The sequence below is a fragment of the Podarcis erhardii genome (assembly GCF_964252035.2).
Source record: "Podarcis erhardii genome assembly, chromosome: 1".
NCBI lineage: Eukaryota > Metazoa > Chordata > Lepidosauria > Squamata > Lacertidae > Podarcis > Podarcis erhardii.
Genome location: NC_138497.1, coordinates 82,436,921 through 82,456,825, shown reverse-complemented (window position 1 = coordinate 82,456,825; position 19,905 = coordinate 82,436,921). Strand labels below are relative to the sequence as shown.

At 41.5% G+C, this 19,905-nt stretch overlaps 1 protein-coding gene across 3 annotated transcripts in view; it reads left to right on the top strand.

Moving 5' to 3' along the window:
* The window catches only part of CD6 (CD6 molecule), a 42,073-nt gene that overhangs the window by 12,719 nt on the left and 9,449 nt on the right, over nucleotides 1-19,905 (top strand). For 2 of the 3 annotated variants that reach the window (XM_081837327.1, XM_081837326.1), the window contains exons 2-6: nucleotides 8,632-8,700; nucleotides 13,868-14,176; nucleotides 15,449-15,757; nucleotides 18,040-18,117; nucleotides 19,708-19,857. In XM_081837327.1, the coding sequence (XP_081693453.1) occupies nucleotides 8,632-8,700; nucleotides 13,868-14,176; nucleotides 15,449-15,757; nucleotides 18,040-18,117; nucleotides 19,708-19,857 (915 nt within the window). The remainder of the gene's footprint in view (nucleotides 1-8,631; nucleotides 8,701-13,867; nucleotides 14,177-15,448; nucleotides 15,758-18,039; nucleotides 18,118-19,707; nucleotides 19,858-19,905) is intronic. The other variant, XM_081837328.1, reaches the window with a different exon arrangement.

The following is a 19,905-nucleotide window of genomic DNA, read 5'->3' as shown; positions in this document are numbered from 1 at the left end:
ATCCTGCCTTTGCCTCCGTACACACCAAACATTTAAAGCACGTAGCTTCCTCTGTAGAGTCCTGGGAACTATACAGTAATTTGATAAGGGTGCTGGGAATTGTAGCACTGTGAGTGGTACAATGTAGCCATGTGCTTTAGCTGCATGGTGTGTACACTTACCGATTTGTTCCTGCTTTCTTGTGTTTTTTTGCTGCTTTGATTACAGTGTACTGATTTGCATCTTTCTGTTTCTGCAGATGTGCAGTTTTGGTTTCGTTGTGTGATTTTGATTGTTTCCTTGTTTGTAGTGAGTTAGTTGCAAGCTGCTTTGAATCATTTTAGAAGAGTGGGATTAGTGTTATTTTTAAAAGAAGAAGTAAAATAAGGAGAGAATAATAAAAGGTTTCCTTCCTTCCTATCCTGTTGTTTCCTTCAGTGTTTGACAGCACATATCTAGCAAAGGTGCATATATAGAACATCTCTCATTATCTGAAGTTCAATTATCCAATCTACTTGCTTTGAATCAATTGACAGGGGAATAGCGATAGTTGGTGATGTGACAAAAGGGGTACAGCATCTCTTCAGTGGTATATGTCTGCAGCAGATCAGTCCTGCTGATTTTTTCGCCATTTGTGCATTTCTGACTCATTTTTAATGATGATTTTGTAAAACGTTCTTGATACTGAACATGCCCAATTAAGTGATCTCCCAGGAAACCAACATCCTCTGCTAATACACCTGCTGAGCAGAGAGCCAGAACAAACAGTAGGGTGGGCTTTATTTCTCCATTGACTTTGTATCTGGCTTTCTATCATTTTAAAAAAATATATATTATTGGATTTTATTTTGCAGTGAAAAAAATCAGGGCTTTTTCTCAGCCAGAATTTGCCAGAACTCAGTCACGGCACCTCTCAGGTGGGTGCCATTGCTATTCTAAGAGAACGGGGAAGGCGTTCATGGTGAGTTTCGGCACCTCTTTCTCTAGAAAAACAGCACTGAAGAAATAATAAAGAAACAATAAAAAAAAATCAATATCATGAGAAAAACAAGTCCAATTCACTGCTTCTTACAGCAGATATATTTAAAAACAGGGATTTTTTGCTGACCATGACAGCTATTTTGTTCTGGCGTCCATGGCGCTTTTCTGGGTATCGGCACCTCATTTTCTACCCCAGAAAGCTTTGTACAGTGGTACCTCGGGTTACATATGCTTCAGGTTACACACTCCACTAAGCCAGAAATAGTGCTTCAGGTTAAGAACTTTGCTTCAGGATGAGAACAGAAATTGTGCTCTGGCAGCGCAGCGGCAGCAGGATGCCCCATTAGCTAAAGTGGTGCTTCAAGTTAAGAACAGTTTCGAGTTAAGAACGGACCTCCAGAACAAATTAAGTACTTAACCTGAGGTACCACTGTATAAAAATATTGATTTACCTAGCTCCATCGGTTAGGGCATGGTGCTGATAATGCAAAGGTTGAAAGTTCAATCCCCGTATGGGGCAGCTGCGTATTCCTACATTGTAGGGGTTGGACCACATGATCTTTGGGATGCTTTCCAAGGCTGCAATTCTATGAGCTGTATCCCAGATTTCATGGACTAATAATAACAGCATATCAGAAAAGACAGTCGAGGTTGCATTTCACAATAAACTATACTCAAATGCTGATGAATTTTCATAAAGACTTTTTAATTTAAAAAATCACAAACTCCTGTAGAAATGTGGAGAAGTGAGCCTTAGATTCGAAAAACGAGAAACTGAAATTGACATATTTGCCCATTTCCTTCCTCAGAAGCCAGTCTTGGTCATCGAAGCCCCCTGCAGTTTTAAATAGACATTGCCTCCTTGCAACTTGTGCCTCTGATTGCTTCCTGTTGGGCATAGCATGGCGTCAGTGATGAACTGCCCAGACACTACTAGAGGAGCGACCATGTCAGTCATATCAGTGGTCCTTATGTGATCAGAGACATTTGAGCCGAAAGTGCTTAGGATGCATATGGAGCAGAAGCACTTCTCCTGCAGTCTGGGATATGGGATGCAGGATGCAGGTCCTTCCTACAGTGGTATTTTGGACCACCGGATGGAGCTGATACTTGTGTGTAGAAGCATATTCCATTATGTGGATTGGCCTCCTTGAATCTAGGTGATTGGCATTGCTACTGTACAGTTTCAGTTCATCTTAGTGGAGTTTGCATGGACAGAAAGACGTGTGGGATGATTCACACAAAGATCTGTGTAATCAGCAGTGGTTGGTGGATTGAGCTCCTTGTTTGCAACAGGAGCTACTGATTCAAACAGGTTATGGTACATTATAAATTCATAAAACGGACCTGTGTTCTGAAAAAATATTGGTCTTATTTCTTATTCTGTCTATGCAGCATTGAAGCAAAATCCACCATCAGCCGATCCATACATATATTAATATTCTATAAGAATGTCACTCAGTTCATGTCAGTCATTTTAAACACTCTTCATGGGGAAGGGGGCTATGAGTTCAGCAGTTAACCACATAGAAAATTAATTCCCATTGTGACCTAGAGTAGTTTGATTACTATGCAAGAGTGGTGGCACCTGAATAGTTGGATTTGTTATTCACCCAAATAGGGGGTAAAACTTGTCATAAGCTTAGAATCAAATGACCTGTCCTTGTGAAATTTGGTCTACGGCTGGCTCCTAGCATGCTTCATTAGTATAAGTTTAAAGTAAAAGACATTGACACAAGGAGAATCTTGTTGTTTAGCCTGCATTTCTCCTTGCAGTTTCATCTGTGGGTTTGTAATTGAAAACTGGGGTGTTTTCAGATGGGAGCTCCTTGAGAAAATGGTAGTACTCACACCCACAAGTTTTTTCAGCACCCATTCAATGTCATTATCAAAGTGCTAACCAAACTTCTTTTTATTTTTTAAAAAAATGATCTGGATTTCGCCTCCTTGCAGAAAATCTGATAAGTAAAAAAATTACCTGTTATATATCTGCAGGTACTGCTTGTGTATTAGAGCTGATTTGTACGTTTTGGGAGTGGGTTTGCCAAGTATATGATGCCGTTTTTGTGGGTAGTCTATACTGTCACACACCAACTTCTGTTTGCTTTTCCCTTGAGCACAACCTAGCCATTCTAATTCTGGTGGACCCAAACGCCAAAGAAGGTAAGTCAATTCTCATTGATCTGCTGCTCCTTTTGGGTTCTCTGCACTTCGACTGGGAAGAGAAGGGCATTTGCCCCAGAACATCTTGAAAACAGGAGTGTTAAACTCCTGACTTAGCTTAACTTAATACATAACCCAACCCCCAAATCACCCTTGTCGCTGGTTTATACAGAAAAGCGATGCTGTCTTTTACTGCTTCCAGATGAGGTGTTCATTGTGGATTTGCTATATAGTGGTACCTCGGGTTACAGACACTTCTTATATATATAATTTTTATTAATTTTCCAATAAAAACAAATTTATAACACAATTAAACATTTGGAATTCATCACACGTCTTTTTTCTTTAGACTTCTATCAACATGTCTGATAATTTTCCGTAATTATTACATATCTTATCTTCACATTTCTTCATTTATATTGCACTATGTATATATTATCTTACCATGTTATTTAAACAATATTTCTACCAAACCTTCTTACAGAGCTTCTTGGAAACTTACAAACGTTATATCATTATCACAAATATTTTTAATATATTCCAGTCCTCAGTGAATCTTTGGTCCCGTCGGTTGCGAATCCTCCCTGTTAATCTGTCCAGTTCTGCATTAGAGTTCAGAACTTAACTGGTTAAGTGTTCTGAGGTGTGCGTCACTTTCTGACGTTAGCGATTCGAAGCTGGGAGGAGCTTGTTCTCTGTTCTTTCTCTTTCCTCTGTGTCTTTGAGGGAGACGGACGCAGCTTGTAACGGCTGTAATGGCTGAAAGAAGCCCTGGACTATTTTTCTGAGAAATGTCGCAATAAAGAACTGTAAATAGACAAACCTGTACTGTTTGTTTGTCTGGAGCAAGTGACAGCTTTACCGCTGTGTCTACTCTGCTAGGCGTGACTGAAGAGACAGCAGGAGTTACTGCGCAGAGGAAACGTGCCGGACGCTGTAAATGGCTGATGGGGATCGTAAAGAAATCAGCAAGGTCACGCCCCAATCAATAAATTTTCGCACATAATCCATTAATTTCGTTCTCCATTCTTCAATCGTGGGCATTTCTTCTTGTTTCCATTTCTGGGCCACAAGAGTTCTAGCTGCTGTTACTGCATACAAAAATATTTTCTGATCCTTCCTTTTTATCTCACCACCTAAAATTCCTAATAGGAATGCTTCTGGTTTTTTAACAAATGTATATTTCAATATTTTCTTTATCTCATTATATATCGTTTCCCAGAAGCACTTCATTTTTTTACATTCCCACCACATATGATAAAATGTCCCTTCTTTCTCCTTACATTTCCAACATTTATTACTCACCTTATACATCTTACTTAATTTGACTGGTGTTATATACCATCGATATATCATTTTCATAACATTTTCTTTAATTGTGGTGCATGCTGTAAATCTCATCCCTTCCTTTCATAGTTTTATCCAATCATTAAATTGAATGTTATGTCCAAAATCTTTGGCCCATTGAATCATAACAGATTTAACCTCTTCATCCTTCAAATGCCATTCTAATAGTAATTTATACATCATAGATAAATTTTTAACTTCATTATTCAATACTTCTTGTTGAAACCTAGATTCTTTTTCAAAATAGCCTCTTTTTGCGACCTCTTTTCTAAACATTTCATTAATCTGAAAGTAATGCAGCCAATCATTTACATGTTCTTTCACTTCTTCATATGGCTTCATTTTCCACTTACTTCCTTCTTTCTCGATTAAACTCCCATATGTTATCCACCTCCTAGTCATATTGATCTTTTTAACACTCATCACCTCTAATGGTGATAGCCAATGTGGGATTTTTGGTTCCAGTAGATTTTTATACCTACCCCATACCTCAATCAGATATCCTCTAATAATATGATTTTCAAAACCTTTATGCACTCGTTTCTTTTCGTACCATAAATACGCGTGCCAACCGAATCCATTATCATATCCTTCCAAATCTAACAAATCTGTATTTTCTAATTTCATCCATTCTTTCAACCAATATATACATGATGCTTCATAGTATAACCTCAAATCTGGCAGGGCAAAGCCTCCCCTCTCTTTTAAATCTGTTAACAACTTAAATTTTATTCTCGGCTTTTTGCCCTGCCAGATATATCTTGAAATTACTTTTTGCCATTCTTTAAATATTGCTACTCCTTTAATTATTGGAATTGCTTGGAACAGAAACAACATTTTCGGTAACACACTCATTTTTATCGTTGCAATTCTTACCCAAAATGATAATTTCATTCTACCCCACACCTCTAAATCTCGTTTAACTTTATTCCATACTGGTACATAGTTATTTTGAAACAAATCAATATTCCTGGAAGTCAATACAATCCCTAAGTATTTCACTTTCTTTACCAACTCAATCTCTGTCTGTTGCTGTATTCTTTCACTAATTTCTTGGTCTGTTTCTCACCATTATTTTGGTTTTTTTCTTATTCAATTTAAACCCAGCCACCTGTCCAAATTCTTCCATTTCTTTTGGTACTTCTTTAGTACTCTCTATAGGATCTTCTATCATTATAACCAAGTCATCAGCATACGCCTTTACTTTATAGTGATTACGGCCAAGTGATACCCCTTTTATCTGATCATTGTTTCTTATTGAACTTAATAGGACTTCCAGGACTGATATGAATAGCAATGGTGATAGAGGACACCCTTGTCTTGTACCCTTGGTTATTGGGTTACAGACACTTCAGGTTACAGACTCCGCTAACCCAGAAATAGTACCTCGGGTTAAGAACTTTGCTTCAGGATGAGAACAGAAATCGTGTGGCGGCGGCGCAGCAGCAGCAGCAGGAGGCCCCATTAGCTAAAGTGGTTCCTCACGTTAAGAACAGTTTCAGGTTAAGAACGGACCTCCAGAACAAATTAAGTTCTTAACCAGAGGTACCACTGTACCTTGTTCACTCATATTTTACAGTAGTGGTGGGGTGGTCCACATGATGTAGTTTCTTCCAGGTGGGTAGTTCCTAACACTGTTCATTCATTACTCTTCCATTGTAAGCTCTGTGCAGAATTGCAACAGACTTGCCCATCTGCTAGGAGTGTCACAGTTTTGCATGTGAACATCATCTAATGTTCCATCCACATTAGTGGATATGACATAGTCCTGTGGCTGGGGAAGAAAAGGGTACAATTCAGCTGAGCATACATGTGTGTTTGTGTGTGTTTGTGTGTGTGTGTGTGTGTGTGTGTGTACACACACACACACACATTTAATTTTTAAATAAATGGATAAATCTTACATCCAGACCCCTCTCTGTGCACATGTGCGTTCGTTCGTTTGCGTGTGTGTGTGTGCATGCGCGCGCGCGCACACACACACACACACACACACACACACAGAAAGCCAGCCAATAAATCTCACCCTGCATTCCAAGGGCATCTGCTTGGACAACAGAAAGCTGACTATAGTTGCTTCTAGACAAGGTATTTGTTTTGGAATTGTCATGCGTCATTAATTCACAGTTTTTACAGGGTGTCCAGACAACATAGTAATCTTTTTATGATCAGTCGTTGTTTCATCAGCAATTGTGGGAAGGAACCTTGCAAACATCGCATGAAGTTCAACACGCACAAAACACAAAACTTTGCAAGTGTAGAAACACTGCTGCAATTCTGCATGTAGACAAAAAGCAATGAATGCATAGTGTTGAGAATTGCCTGTCGAGAAGCAGCCTATGATACCATCCATCTACATTTCATGAAGAATATAGAAATCATTCATCAAATCAGAGGTTTAAACAGATGTGGTGCCATTTTTGTGGCATTCTCATTGACAATGGCCGAAATGTCACAAAAGGAAAAGGCATCTTGGGTAACTGAGTTGTAAATATTAATAGATGTTCTATAACATTTTAAATATTCCCCAAATTGTGAAACTCAATTTTGTGGTGGTAGTGCATGAAAGTGAAGACTGGCTCTAAAAGGTGCATTTGATACAGATATGATAATTTCACCGATGGTCTTGATATGCTGTTTGCACTTGAGTTTCGCAATGCCAATTTGCTTAATGTTGTTATTTCACGTTTCATGTAATTCAGGGCTGGTGTAAACTGTAAATATTGTTTTACAAAATATTTTCTGATTTTCAGCAACAGACAAAATAAAAGAACAGGATACTGGCTTCAAATCTGCTGGAATAAATATCAAGGATTTGAATAGTGAAGAATAAGTTTGTATTTATAAGGCAGTTTCATTTAAATTGAAAACTTCATTTATTAATGCAAATATGATCACTTAACAAACTTTAAAAAATAAATTTCCAGAAAAAAATGAAAAGAAAGATGTATCAAATATCAGATTCTACTGAGACTGTATTTTAACTCTGTGTTAATAATATACGTATCTAAGCGTCATCCCTCCTGCTGCAGTCTCTACTTTTAAGATTGATTATTGGAACATACAGTTTATGTGCAGTTTCCACAAGGAACTGCATTTTGGTAGCATTGTATTTTATCCCTATGGGTTTTATATGCTTGTTGAATGCAAGAAGATAACTGAAATTTTGATATTTATGAAAAGACATACAGTGGTACCTCGGTTTAAGAACAGTCCTATTTACGAACTATTCGGTTTACGAACTCCGCAAAACCAGAAGTAGTGTCCCGGTTTGTGAACTTTACCTTGGTCTAAGAATGGAAGCCGAACGGTGGAAGGGAGGACTCATTAGGGAAAGCGCACCTCAGTTTAAGAACGGTTTCGGTTTAAGAACGGACTTCCAGAATGGATTAAGTTTGTAAACTGAGGTACCACTGTATTACGTACTGAACAGCTAAACCCTTTTATATCTTTGGTAGTTTTTCCAGGGCTGTTTCATAAGGCCATTTTTACAACTACTGTACATTTAATCAGTATCTGCTGAGGGAATAGAAATGGGGCAGAAAGTTGGTTCAAACTGAAACACAGCCATCCTTTGAAATTCACACTTCTCAAAATTTGCGATGCGGTTCTTCAACTGAAAAAGGTGTACGAAAATGTCTATATAAGGCGAAATGCATATATCAGTGTGAATAATATACAAAAATGCATTATGTTAGGGGGTAAGTGCTTGCAACAACATGTATATTAGGCAAAATTACACAAAGAAGTGTCTATGTTAGCAGAAATGAACACAAAAGTGCTGACAAATTTTCATGAGGCCTGGAGAGGGGTGGAGATAATTCACATACTGATGTGGATGAACTGAACTTAAGAATTGAAAATTGAGGAACTGAGTGACATTGAAATGGATAGCTTGCCCTAAAACTAGCTCTCCAGCTAGAAAAGAGCCTCCAGAAATATTCCAGCTGCACAGTTTGATCTCTCAAGAAGTATTTACCAATCATACGAATTCTAACTAGCACTTAATTATATTCAGCAGAGACACTTCATATCACCTAGGGCGTTGCTCCCTGGTTCCTCCCTCCACCCCACCCTGATGATGTGCACTTTTTGTGCTGGAGTCTTGGAATCAGACACCTGTGATTATTCACTTCCAAATCTTGTCTGTTTTTGTTTCAGTCCAGGCAAAGCCAACCAGGTCTCCTGCCATTGGAAACAGCACTGAAGGCAGCCCAACTGCAGAGCCAGGTAAGAATACGAAAGGGTAGGCTAAGCCCTTTTCTATCTGTGGTGTGTTTCCATGTGGCTGGTTCGTAAGGCCATTTTTACTACTAATACTGTATATTTATTCAATACCAGCTGAGCGTCAGGTGCTGGGCAGATCCAATTGGGTGTGGGTGATGACATGGTGAACACATCAGGATCAACTGTCAATCACCTCCTCCTTCAACTCACCTTTTGATAGTGTTTTTAAAGATTTTTTTAATTGAATTTTCATTTTTCTACATAACAAATTAAACATTTTACAAACTTTGAAATATCCAGTGACTTCCCTTCTTCTCCTTCCATGGTTCATCTTGCATATCATAGTTTCCCACATATTTTACTGTAACTGTTCAAATCAATTTTCCACTTTTACATCAATCAAATATTATTTACTCTGTTGAATTTATTTTAATGATTCCAGCGTTTTCAGTTATGTACAATCATTTTCCATATATTCAATAAATATTTTCAACTCTTCTTTAAATATACGTTCTTCTTGCTGTCTTATTCTGTGGGTTAAACCTGCAAGTTTTGCATATTCTAACATCTTAAGTTGACAATCCTCTTTAAAAGGCACCTCACTCACTTTCCATTTTTGGGACAACAAAACACAGGCCACTGTTGTTGCATACATAAACAAACTTTTCTGGCACTTAGGAATTTCTGTATAGGTTATTCCCAATGAAAAGGACTCTGGTTTTGGGGGGGAAGGTAAATTTAAACATTTTTTCAGCTCATTATATATCATTTCCCAATATTATTTCACCTATCTGCATGTCCACCACAAAAGAAAAAATGTTCCTCCCATTTCTTTACATTTCCAGTATGTTTCTAATTCTGCTCTATACACCTTTGCCAACCTACTTGGTTTTAAATACCATTTATGAATCATTTTCAAATAATTCTCTTTCAGCAAATAACGCGCAGTAAATTTCAGATCACTTTTCCAAAGTTTTTCCCAGAGGTTTAGGTCTATATTGTGTCCTATATCTATTGCCCAGTGTGTCATGGATGCTTTAACTAGCTCGTATTTTGTTTCCCATTCTAATAAGAAGATATACATTTTAGACAGATGTTTATCCTTATTTCGTAACAGTTCTTTTTCAAATTGTGAGCTTTGGTCCAATCCCTCTCCCTTTTATTGTCTACTTTAAACCTATCATATATCTGGTGGTATTGTAAACAATCTATAACATGGCTTCTTAAGTTCTCCATAGGTTTTAGTCTGGGTTTGCCCCCTGCAAAGTCCAGCAATTCCCTGTAGGTTGCCCATTGTCTATCCATATTGACTGTCTTAATTGTGATTGCTTCGATGGGGGATAACCAGAAAGGTAACTCACCTTTTGACAAAACAAAATAAAAAAATTCCTTCCAGTAGCACCTTAAAGACCAACTGAGTTAGTTCTAGGTATGAGCTTTCGTGTGCATGCACACTTCTTCAGATACACAGATACACAGTGCATGCACACGAAAGCTCATACCTAGAACTAACTCAGTTGGTCTTTAAGGTGCTACTGGAAGGAATTTTTTTATTTTGTTTTGACCATGGCAGACCAACACGGCTACCTATCTGTAACTCACCTTTTGACAGTTTGCATTGAGAGACCCCTCTTGAGAGAGCTATGCCTCTCCACTTTCCAGCCTCTCTATTCCCTAGGCTATAAGTTAGCCAGGTCTATTCCTTGTTGGTTACAAAACACTGCCCTGATCCAAAGCAAGTGCTTTTGAATCTTTCTTTTACTCCAAGTCTTATCTAGCATTTGATACGACTGAATCAGATATTGATGGGCAGAGCAATGGGTAGTCTAATTGCCAAGTTGGCAAGAACAGGTACATCGAGGAAGAAGAATAAGCAATGGATTGCTTAGAGAAGGGCCAGGTAATTAGGAAGTAAAGAATCTGATTTATCGTTTGATGGGCATAGTATTAGGAATAGGGTTTCTGTACATACATCCTTGCATCTGCCCGTGGTATCAGGTTCACAAAAAGCACAGCCTTATTAACCAGACGCACTACATCTCATAGCGGCATGTTAGCTCTGCTTGCAAATGTCAGACGCCTTAACTTACATATGAAGAGCAAGCATGATATCCTGAAGGGCTAATCTATCAAGAACTGCAGGGATGATATTCAGAGTGGATTGGCTTCTTCACAAAGATAAAGACATGAGGATGTACAGATTCTGATAAGCACATCTTTCACCCCACTTCTTGGATCTGGGAGATGATGGAACACATACGGTTCAGAGTAGACACCATCCTAAGACATAATTGTGCATCTTTTGTTTTGGAGTCTGGATGGTCTTGTATTCAGTTCCCATTAGCCTGCTTGCATATAGGGCAGAGACAGGGTGGGGCGATCAACTTACAATAGTCTCCAAGTTGTGCAAAAATGGCCCAGGCCAGCCCCCACCTGCTGGGATTCCTCCCAGGGAGCAGAGCTTACCTCATCACTGGTTTTTGAGGTTACCTGAGCTCCGTGTGCACTCACCTCAGTGACATTTTCATCAAAGGGGCAGGAAGTTGTGTGGGTGGCAAATTGTGTTGCACCCATCCCACGGATAGAGCGGAGTTGAGGTTGATGTGCTTTTTTTTCTTTAGCACCCACTTCCTGGACTAGGGGAGTCACTTATTCATCACTAAAAAAAGAGAGGATGCAAATCTGCCTAATATTTGCATATGTTAATTCATCTGTAGGGGTGCAAATTTAGACACAACTGGTATAATCTAAAGAGAAATAAAGTACATCTCACCATTGTGGGGAAGATTACGACCAGGTGAGATGCGTTTCTGGTGTCCAGGGGCTTTAACTGCTGAGGGGCCACCTCAAGCCTCCCGCACCCCCACTTTCCCTTCTTATGGTTCTTTTAAATCAGACAGCACTTCATGTAGAGGACTCAGCCAAACAGAGGACTGTCTTTCTCCTACCTGGTGCCCTTCAGATGTTGTATGACTGCAACTCCCTTCACCCTTGACCATGGACCATCCCTGTAGTCCAAAATATCTGAAGGCCACCAAGTTGGGAACTCTCTTCTGGCAGGCCTTCAAATGGAGGACTGAAAAAAAAAAGGCATATGGACCCCCTATCCTGAACTCATTGGCTGAATCTCAGGCAATTTCTGTAGCAACATAAGCCAGAATTGGCTCTTTTGGCAGGATCAATATTGTCACTGTCTTCAATGAGCCTGTACCATACTGAGGCCCCACTGACAGTTGTGAGCTTTGGGGTTATCAGTGTGTGTGTGTGTGTGTGTGTGTGTGTGTGTGTTTTAATCCTGGAAATACTGTAACTCTCTGAATACAGTACAGAGTCCAGGCCAATAGTATTTTTTATGAGTGTTCAACCCACACATACTTTTCTCCCATGCTGGTTTCATGAATCATGACTGAGGGAGGAAAGCTGTATCTGTGTGCACAGCTCTGAAGGAAACAAATAGGCTCCCCTCCGGACAGCCTCAGGCCGAGATGCCTTAGGAACATAGGCACAGAGGAGGCAGTCTTATACACAGTAAGGCCACTGGTCCATCTAGTTCAGTGCTGTCTACACTGACTGGCAGCAGCTCTCCAGAGTTTCAGGCAGGGGGATAATTCCCAGTCCTACCTGGAGATGCCAGAGATTGAACCTAGGGAAGTTCTGAGTGCAAAGCAGATGCTTTTCCGCTGAGCTACAGCGTTCTTTTTCGCCATGCTATACTGAGAATGCTTCTCAGATAGAAAAAAAAGTGGGTGGACCAGTCTGTATTTCCCCAACTTTTGGATTCCGGTTATCTCATTAGCTACAGAATCGGAAACATCACAGGGTTGGTAACATTCCCACATGCAATTCTATCACTTGATTTCTCATAACTTGGACCTACTGTACATGTAGAGCAGAATGATGTGGCAATGAGCTGAAAGCATCCTGAGGTGGTAGAGTGAGCTGTATCATTTCATACCGCAGGTGGGGGAACCATATTTTTCAGTATGTATATACAAAAATCCCAAACCTAAACACTCTGCAGTCAGGAAAGTGGCACAGCAGAGGGTAGGGCTGAGACCTCTCTCCCTGATGAGCTACTTGTTGTTGTTTTACTTGCAGGAAATTTGATACATGGAAAAGCAAACAAAAATGCCATCCTTCTACCTACTGTCTGAGGTGGTACATTCCCCCTTGCCCCTCCAGAATTCTGCTACCTTATTCTACTGCATGTGCACACCAGACCTTGATTACTTAGCAATGTGGCCGCATCTACCTATGCAACAGAATGAGTTGGTAGAATCCTCAAATTGCAGGTGGGGATACCACTTTCAACGGACGGCTTTTCCACACTTTTGCTTTTAACTTCCTGCACGTAGCAAACTGAGGAGAATGGTTCTAAGTCAAGAACTTTGCACTAGTTTTCTGTCAGTAAGCATTTGTTTTGATGTTGTTGGTTTTTCTTCTTTCCTTTTTTAATACATGCAGGCTGAGCTACAGTCCATGCAACCACCTGACTCCCCCATCTCATTTTGCTGCGTGTGTGAACTGGGCCTGAATAATTGGCAGCTGAATATGACAAACTGATTCAGTTGTGGGGAAGGAAGCCCACATAGCAAAGTGAGGGGAAATGAGGGGATATGAAAGTTCTATCTGTGGGAGGTATCCAACTAAACAGTAACACTAGTACAACATCTTTTAGCTGCACAATGTAAGTTCCCCACCTTCTCCTTTCCCCATGCACCCCCGAGTTGTGGGAAAACCCAAGCAGATTTGGGTGGGGCTGCATGGGGAGAGGAGAGGGTGGGGGACTTACATTCTGCAGCCAAAAGTTGTTGCACTCGTGTAAATGTTTAGTAAGATAAAACCATGGATATATCTGTGAGAACCATTCCTACATGTGAGTCATCAAGTGATGGACATGCATGCATGAACCAACTCAACACATCAGCTTCATACATGTGTTTATCCATGCCAGATCTGAATTTCCCAAGTAACATAAGGATGTTTGGAGCTTTGGAATGTATGGGCTTTCTTTGCCTTGCTGCTTTAGCAAGTTGTACTATATTAAATTTAGATCTGTAAATTTAGATATCTATCTATCCATCTATCCACCCACCCACCCACCCTTCTATTTCTTTGTTCTTCCACTGTGTGACTTCTGATCCAACTCTTCTCTGCATCTTTCCTGCAGAAACACGGAAGCTACGTTTGGTGGATGGAAGAAGCAACTGTTCTGGCAGGGTGGAGGTTGAATACAACAATACCTGGGGCACCATATGTGATGACAACTGGGACCTGGCTGATGCTGGAGTTGTGTGCCGGCAATTACATTGCGGCTGGGCTCTTCAGGCTCCTATTGCCTCTCATTTCCAGAAGGGGACAGGTCCCATCTATTTGGATGAAGTGAAGTGCTTGGGGAATGAGTCTTTTCTGTGGGACTGTCCATCTGAGAGGAACCATGACTGTGGACACAAGGAAGATGCCGGCGTAATATGTTCAGGTCAGCACAGATATTTTCTTCTCTCTGTATGTGCACATGTGCACGCATACATGTGTCCAAAACCTAGTACAGAAAGGAATTCCCAGTACCAGAAAAATGATATTGCTGGCCTAATGTTAACTGCATGTGGACACTGGGACATCCCTGCTTTAAATTTTGTGTCCCATGGATGTGTTTTCTGACAGCCGTGTGACAGAAGTGCATCTCTTGTGCAGAGCTAAAAGGAAAGATCAAGCAGAAATCTATTCCTCAAAGATAGACACATATTTATCAATTGTAGCTTAGTACCATCTCAAGAGAAATGGCTGCTCCATGCAGGTTGTTTTTTGTTTTTTGTTTTTAATAGAGATCAGTAGAAATATATGAAGCGGAGTCCTCCTCGATCAGGCCAAATGTCCCTCCAGTCCTGCATTTTTCACTGGGGCAGCTGGAGACACCAGGAGGACCACCTTTATCTTTTTCAATAATAAACCATGAAACAAACTTTATGTCTCTGATGAAGTCCCAGGCCCAAGCAAGTACTGCAAGTGTTTTGAGAACCATGTGTACTGAATGTAGCTCCCTTGAAAAACATGCAGCCCTGTTCCTCCTAATGCCTGGCCTGCAAACCAGGGTGTCAGCACTTAGCAAGAATGGGGAGATATCCTGTGCTGACCTCCACACCTCCCATGGAATCCTCTCTTGGAATGTTTTCCAGAAAGCACATTAGCATAAGTTATGCTAAGCACATCCCTGCTGTTTTCACACAGGACACCTAAAGTGACTTTGAGACACATGGTAGCATTTGACGTCTTCATTGCTGAATTGAAACGTCAAAAAGCTCCCCACCCCCCGCTTTGGATGGGAGCTCATTTTTAAAAATATCGTAAGAAGACGAAGGAGGGAAAACATCATTTATTACTGTGGGGCAGAAAATGGAAGATGACAGCCTTGAAACCAAATGGGCATCCTACCATGTCCTTAACCTCCGTCTGGTCCATTGTTTCTGAATGTTATGATTTGGCAAACAGAAGTGAGACATTTTAAACTTGAAGACATGTTCTGATCAGCGTGGCAATCTCAATCCTCAAATACAGGAAACTGCTCTACTATAGTTCTTAGCATCACACATGAAAATGCCTTCCATGTAACAGATATAGCTCTGGCCTACAAGAAAAGGAAATCACTGGTGCTGATAATGTAGCAGCGTATTACAGCATAAGAGTGGCATTTCCCCTGCTGTTTTATCTTTGCTGATTCTATTTCTCTCCCTCACTCCCATCACCTCCGCAGAGCACCAGGAGTGGCGGCTGTCAGAAGGACTAGATGCTTGTGCCGGCCGAGTGGAGGTTTATTACCGGGGCACCTGGAACACTGTGTGTGATGGCAACTGGTACCAGGATGAGGCTGATGTGCTCTGTCACTCATTGAACTGCAGTGAGAAGGCCTCAGTCCCGAGAGTGCCTTTCAACCACACGCAGATGGGCAAGATGTACTATGACTGCTCCGGAACAGAAAACTCGCTCGCCAGCTGCAGCTGGCTCTACAACAATAGCAATGTGTGTGCTGCCCAGTTTGGAGCTGCTGGTGTGATCTGCAATGGTAATTGCCCTAGCTGGTGTCTCCAGTATGCCTTCTCTTTTTCTCTCCCTCTCTCCGGTGCAGACTTCAACCAAAGAGGTAGTTAATGGGTAGGAACAGGTAAGGACAGGGGAGAACTCTGATTCAGTTGGCGTTTAAAGGCAAAGCTATGTCACCTGAAATTTCCAAAGTGCTGTGTGAACCAAAATGCCACCCTCCTTGGGAATTCAATTTTGCGATGCCATTCTCCGACCAAGCCCTGAACTTAAGCCTGGGGGGAAAGAGAAACCGAGAGCAACTGAAACAGGCAGATATGAACATCAGAAGATCCTGCTGGATCAGGCCAGTGGCCCATCTAGTGCAGCGTCCTGTTCTCACAGTGGCCAACCAGATGCTCATGAGAAACCACGGAGCAGAACAGGAGCACAAGAGCACCCTCCTTTCCTGTGGTTTCCAGCATTCTGTGGAGGCAGAACATAGTCATCATGGCTAGTGGCCATCATTGATAAACTCTGTGAATTTGTCTAATCCTCTTTCAAAGCCTCCAAGTCGGTGGCCATCACTGCCTCCTGTGGGAGCAAGTTCCATAGTTTTAACTATGTGCTGCGTGAAGAAGTACTGCTTTTGGGGTGCAGTCTGTCCTGGATCTTTCAATGTTCAGCTTCCCTGGATGTCCTGTTGTGGTGTTACAAGATCCCCAGGGACAAGTGATTGTCCATTAATAGTCCTCACCACCATCGTCCTGGAGCTTTCCTACCACCACTTCCCTTCAAGATTAAGGACTTGCCTGCATTTTTGCCTTGCCAGACATCAATATCCATTTAACACATTCTCACCTGTGGACAATCTGCAGAAGGTGAAGCCAATAATAGATCACGTGCCTAAAAGAATTCCAGAGTAAAGACAGGCCAGATTTAGATCACTAGCTGAAATGGAGACAGAAATCCCACCTGGAGCCTGGGATTCTTCCCCCTGCAGGCATAGCCGATCATGTTGGTGAACTGAGCCATTTGTTCCCCATTTGCTACCAGTCCAAAAAATGGTCCAAGTGCTTCCATGAGGCACCTTAATGACTAGCAAATTTATTATGGCATAACCTTTCATAAACTCGGGCCCTCTTCATTGGATGCATAAAATAAAATCTTAATTGGTAGGTATATAAAGAAGAAAAATGGTAAGGTGGGATCTGAATAGCAATCAGGTGCAGAAATCTCACCGAGTGATAATTAGAGCTTAACGAGGCACACCATTAAACCCTTTACAGCAGCAGGCTGGTGTCAATTGCTGAGATGAGTGAACAACATATAGCAATAGAGTGGAACCTCTGTTTTCGAGTGTCTCAGAAGCCGAATGCTTCAGAACCTATACGCCGAAAACCCGGAAGTAAATGCTTCCATTTTCAATCACACCTTGGAAGCTGAATGGCTTCCGCTGCATGTTTTTCAATTTTCTCAGTGGAAATTTCCAACATCCCTTTGTGCCTCAGTTGTTGAACATTTCGGAAGTCAAACCGTCTTGCAGAACGGATTACGTTCGACAACCAAGCTTCCACTGTAGCAGGATCTGTCAATTTCAGTTTTCTTGGTTTCTCATTTTTCCATTATTGAATTCATTTCACCACAATTTGCAGTGATTTGCATGGAAAGAGGAGTGGTTGAAATCTATGCCATGCCAGCCCAATACAGATAGTAGCCACAGGGTCCAAGCAAGGGGTCCCTTCTGGTTTCCCTGCTTCAGCAGGGACTTCGTGTCATGATGCTGTTTGGCTTCCCTGAAGGGAGTGATTAAGATTTCACTTGGCAACAGACCCACCCACCACCTGAAAATGCCCTGGTTGCGTTGCAGAGTAGCTAGGTAGCTGGTTTGATGGTGCAGAAGCCGCTGTCACAACATGTATTACCGTCTAAAGGAGCTTCCAGTTCTCTCTGTTTTACCCCAAGCCTGCAATGTGCTTTACCCAACACTGTTTCCTGCTGATCTGCATGGCTGCCGGGTGCTGACATGAAACCAGCACAGGCTGCTTAGTCTGCCTGAGCTCAATACAAAGGTAGGGAGGGTCTCTGGCTCTCCCTGTGCTGCTGCTGATTTGCTTAAAATCACAATAAAACAGAATCATAAAAACTATGTGGCGCGGAAACTAAGAGGAAAAAGCAGGAGCTGGGGGTCCCTTCTCACCCACCCAGGATCCTGAGAAGATGCGGTCTAGACCCTCTTTCTCAGTCTCCTGCTCTCTAACCCAAAAACTCATACGGTCCTAGGTGTTGCTGGTTCTTTACTCTTCTGTGCTCTTTTCTGGATTTCAGGCTCACAGGGTTTGGCAGGCCCTGCAAACACACAAGCGACAGAAGCAGTGACTCCAGTCTCCCACCTGACCAGTCCACGTAAGTTCAAGCCTCAAGGCACTTTCTCCTGCAGACAGTATCGCATCTCCCGTCTGTGCTCAGGCGTTACAAAAGGAGGTAGCATAAAATCATGATCTCAGTTTGTTTGGTCTTGTCTGCCTGTGTGATCAGTACCCATATGAACAAACACCCAGCCTCTAAATTTTCCACACCACACCTGCTGTTATCTTTATATAGCCCTTGTTCCTGGTCTGTGTCCTCTAGGTGACACAGGGACTATGCACAGCTGGGTAACTGAAACCATAGTAAGACTAGTCTTCATCCAGTGATGCCATGCTACTAAGTTGTTTTAGACTGGTTTTAATATTGTGTTGTGCTTTAACATTGCAACCTGCCCTGGGACCTTAGGGTTAATAAATTTAATAGTCATAATCATAATCATTGTGATGATGTTACATGCCACCCCAATCTCTTGAGTGGTGCAAGATTCCAGGGGTCCCAGGCACTTACTTAGGATTCGTGTTTCCTTTGAAATGAGGTGCAGCGGAGACTGGAGAGTTAATATGGTATATTTGCACATATTTACAACCAGAGCCTGCAATGGAGGGGTTCACAGCATTAACACCCCCATAAGGCCTTGCTTCTCTCATAGCTGCAGCCTTGGATTGCTAGAGAAATCAGGCATGGCTCTGATGCTCTGCCTTCCCAGCCGGCTGCCTGCTTCTGGTTTCCAGCCGGTTTCCAGCTTCCAGCACACATAACTCCACTCTCAACTCTGGCCTTTGTTTTTCTAACTACTTGTGAGTTCAGGGGGGCGGGCAAGCAAGCCTGGCTATTCCAGGAATTAGAAGGGGCCCCAGACATTAGAAGGGTCTTGGCATACAGCCTGCTCCCCCCTTCCCAAACTCATAACAACAGCACCAGCAACAACAATAACAGCAACACATTTATGGTATAAGAACAAAGAAAACACAGAAATGGCACAAAATCAAACACAAGCTTAGAAGGCTGTTTCCCTCTTCCTTGCCCTTCTCCCTTCCACACATTAGAGGCAGGGTAGGGTGGGTGGGTGGGTGAGGATTTGCTTATTTTGCATTTCATGCAAATTTTCCAAATCCACACTTCCTGAACCAATTAGCAAATCAGAATACAGCTCTCCTTTGAAATCTGCACTACTTTCAGTTTTGCCATGCCGTTCGCAAACCAAAGAATGCATACAAAAATGTGCTTATTCATTGAAAATAGCATGCACAATGCATTCTGTTGGGGGAAACTGATTGACTGGTTGTATTTCTATTCCACTTTTCATTCAAATGAATCCCAAAGCACCTTACAAACAATAAACAACAATAACATAATAGCACATCACAAATGCAACATAAATCCACTATGCATAATTGTGTACAAAAAATAGCTATATTAAGAAAACGTTTTTGCACAAAATGCGTATATATTTTAATGCCTATGTGGGGGAAAATCATCATGGGATGAACTGAACTGGGAAAATGGAGAGAAACTGAAATTGACTTCCTCCTCCTCCTCCTCTTCTTCTTTTTCTTCTTCTTCTTCTTCTTTTAAAATTGTCCATCTTTACTACCCACCCACAATTGCTAATGTTTCCATTTGCAGGTTGGACTGCACCTGAGAACTTAGATGTTAGACCATCATACCATATACTGCAAATTCTCTGCATCGTCCTGGGTCTTCTCCTTTTTTTGGCCATTCTGACTCTAATTATCACCGTTTTGCGACACAGGCGAAGGGAAAACGGTACCATTGGTATACTGGGCATCACCAGCACTACAGAGGGAGGAAACCTATGTATAA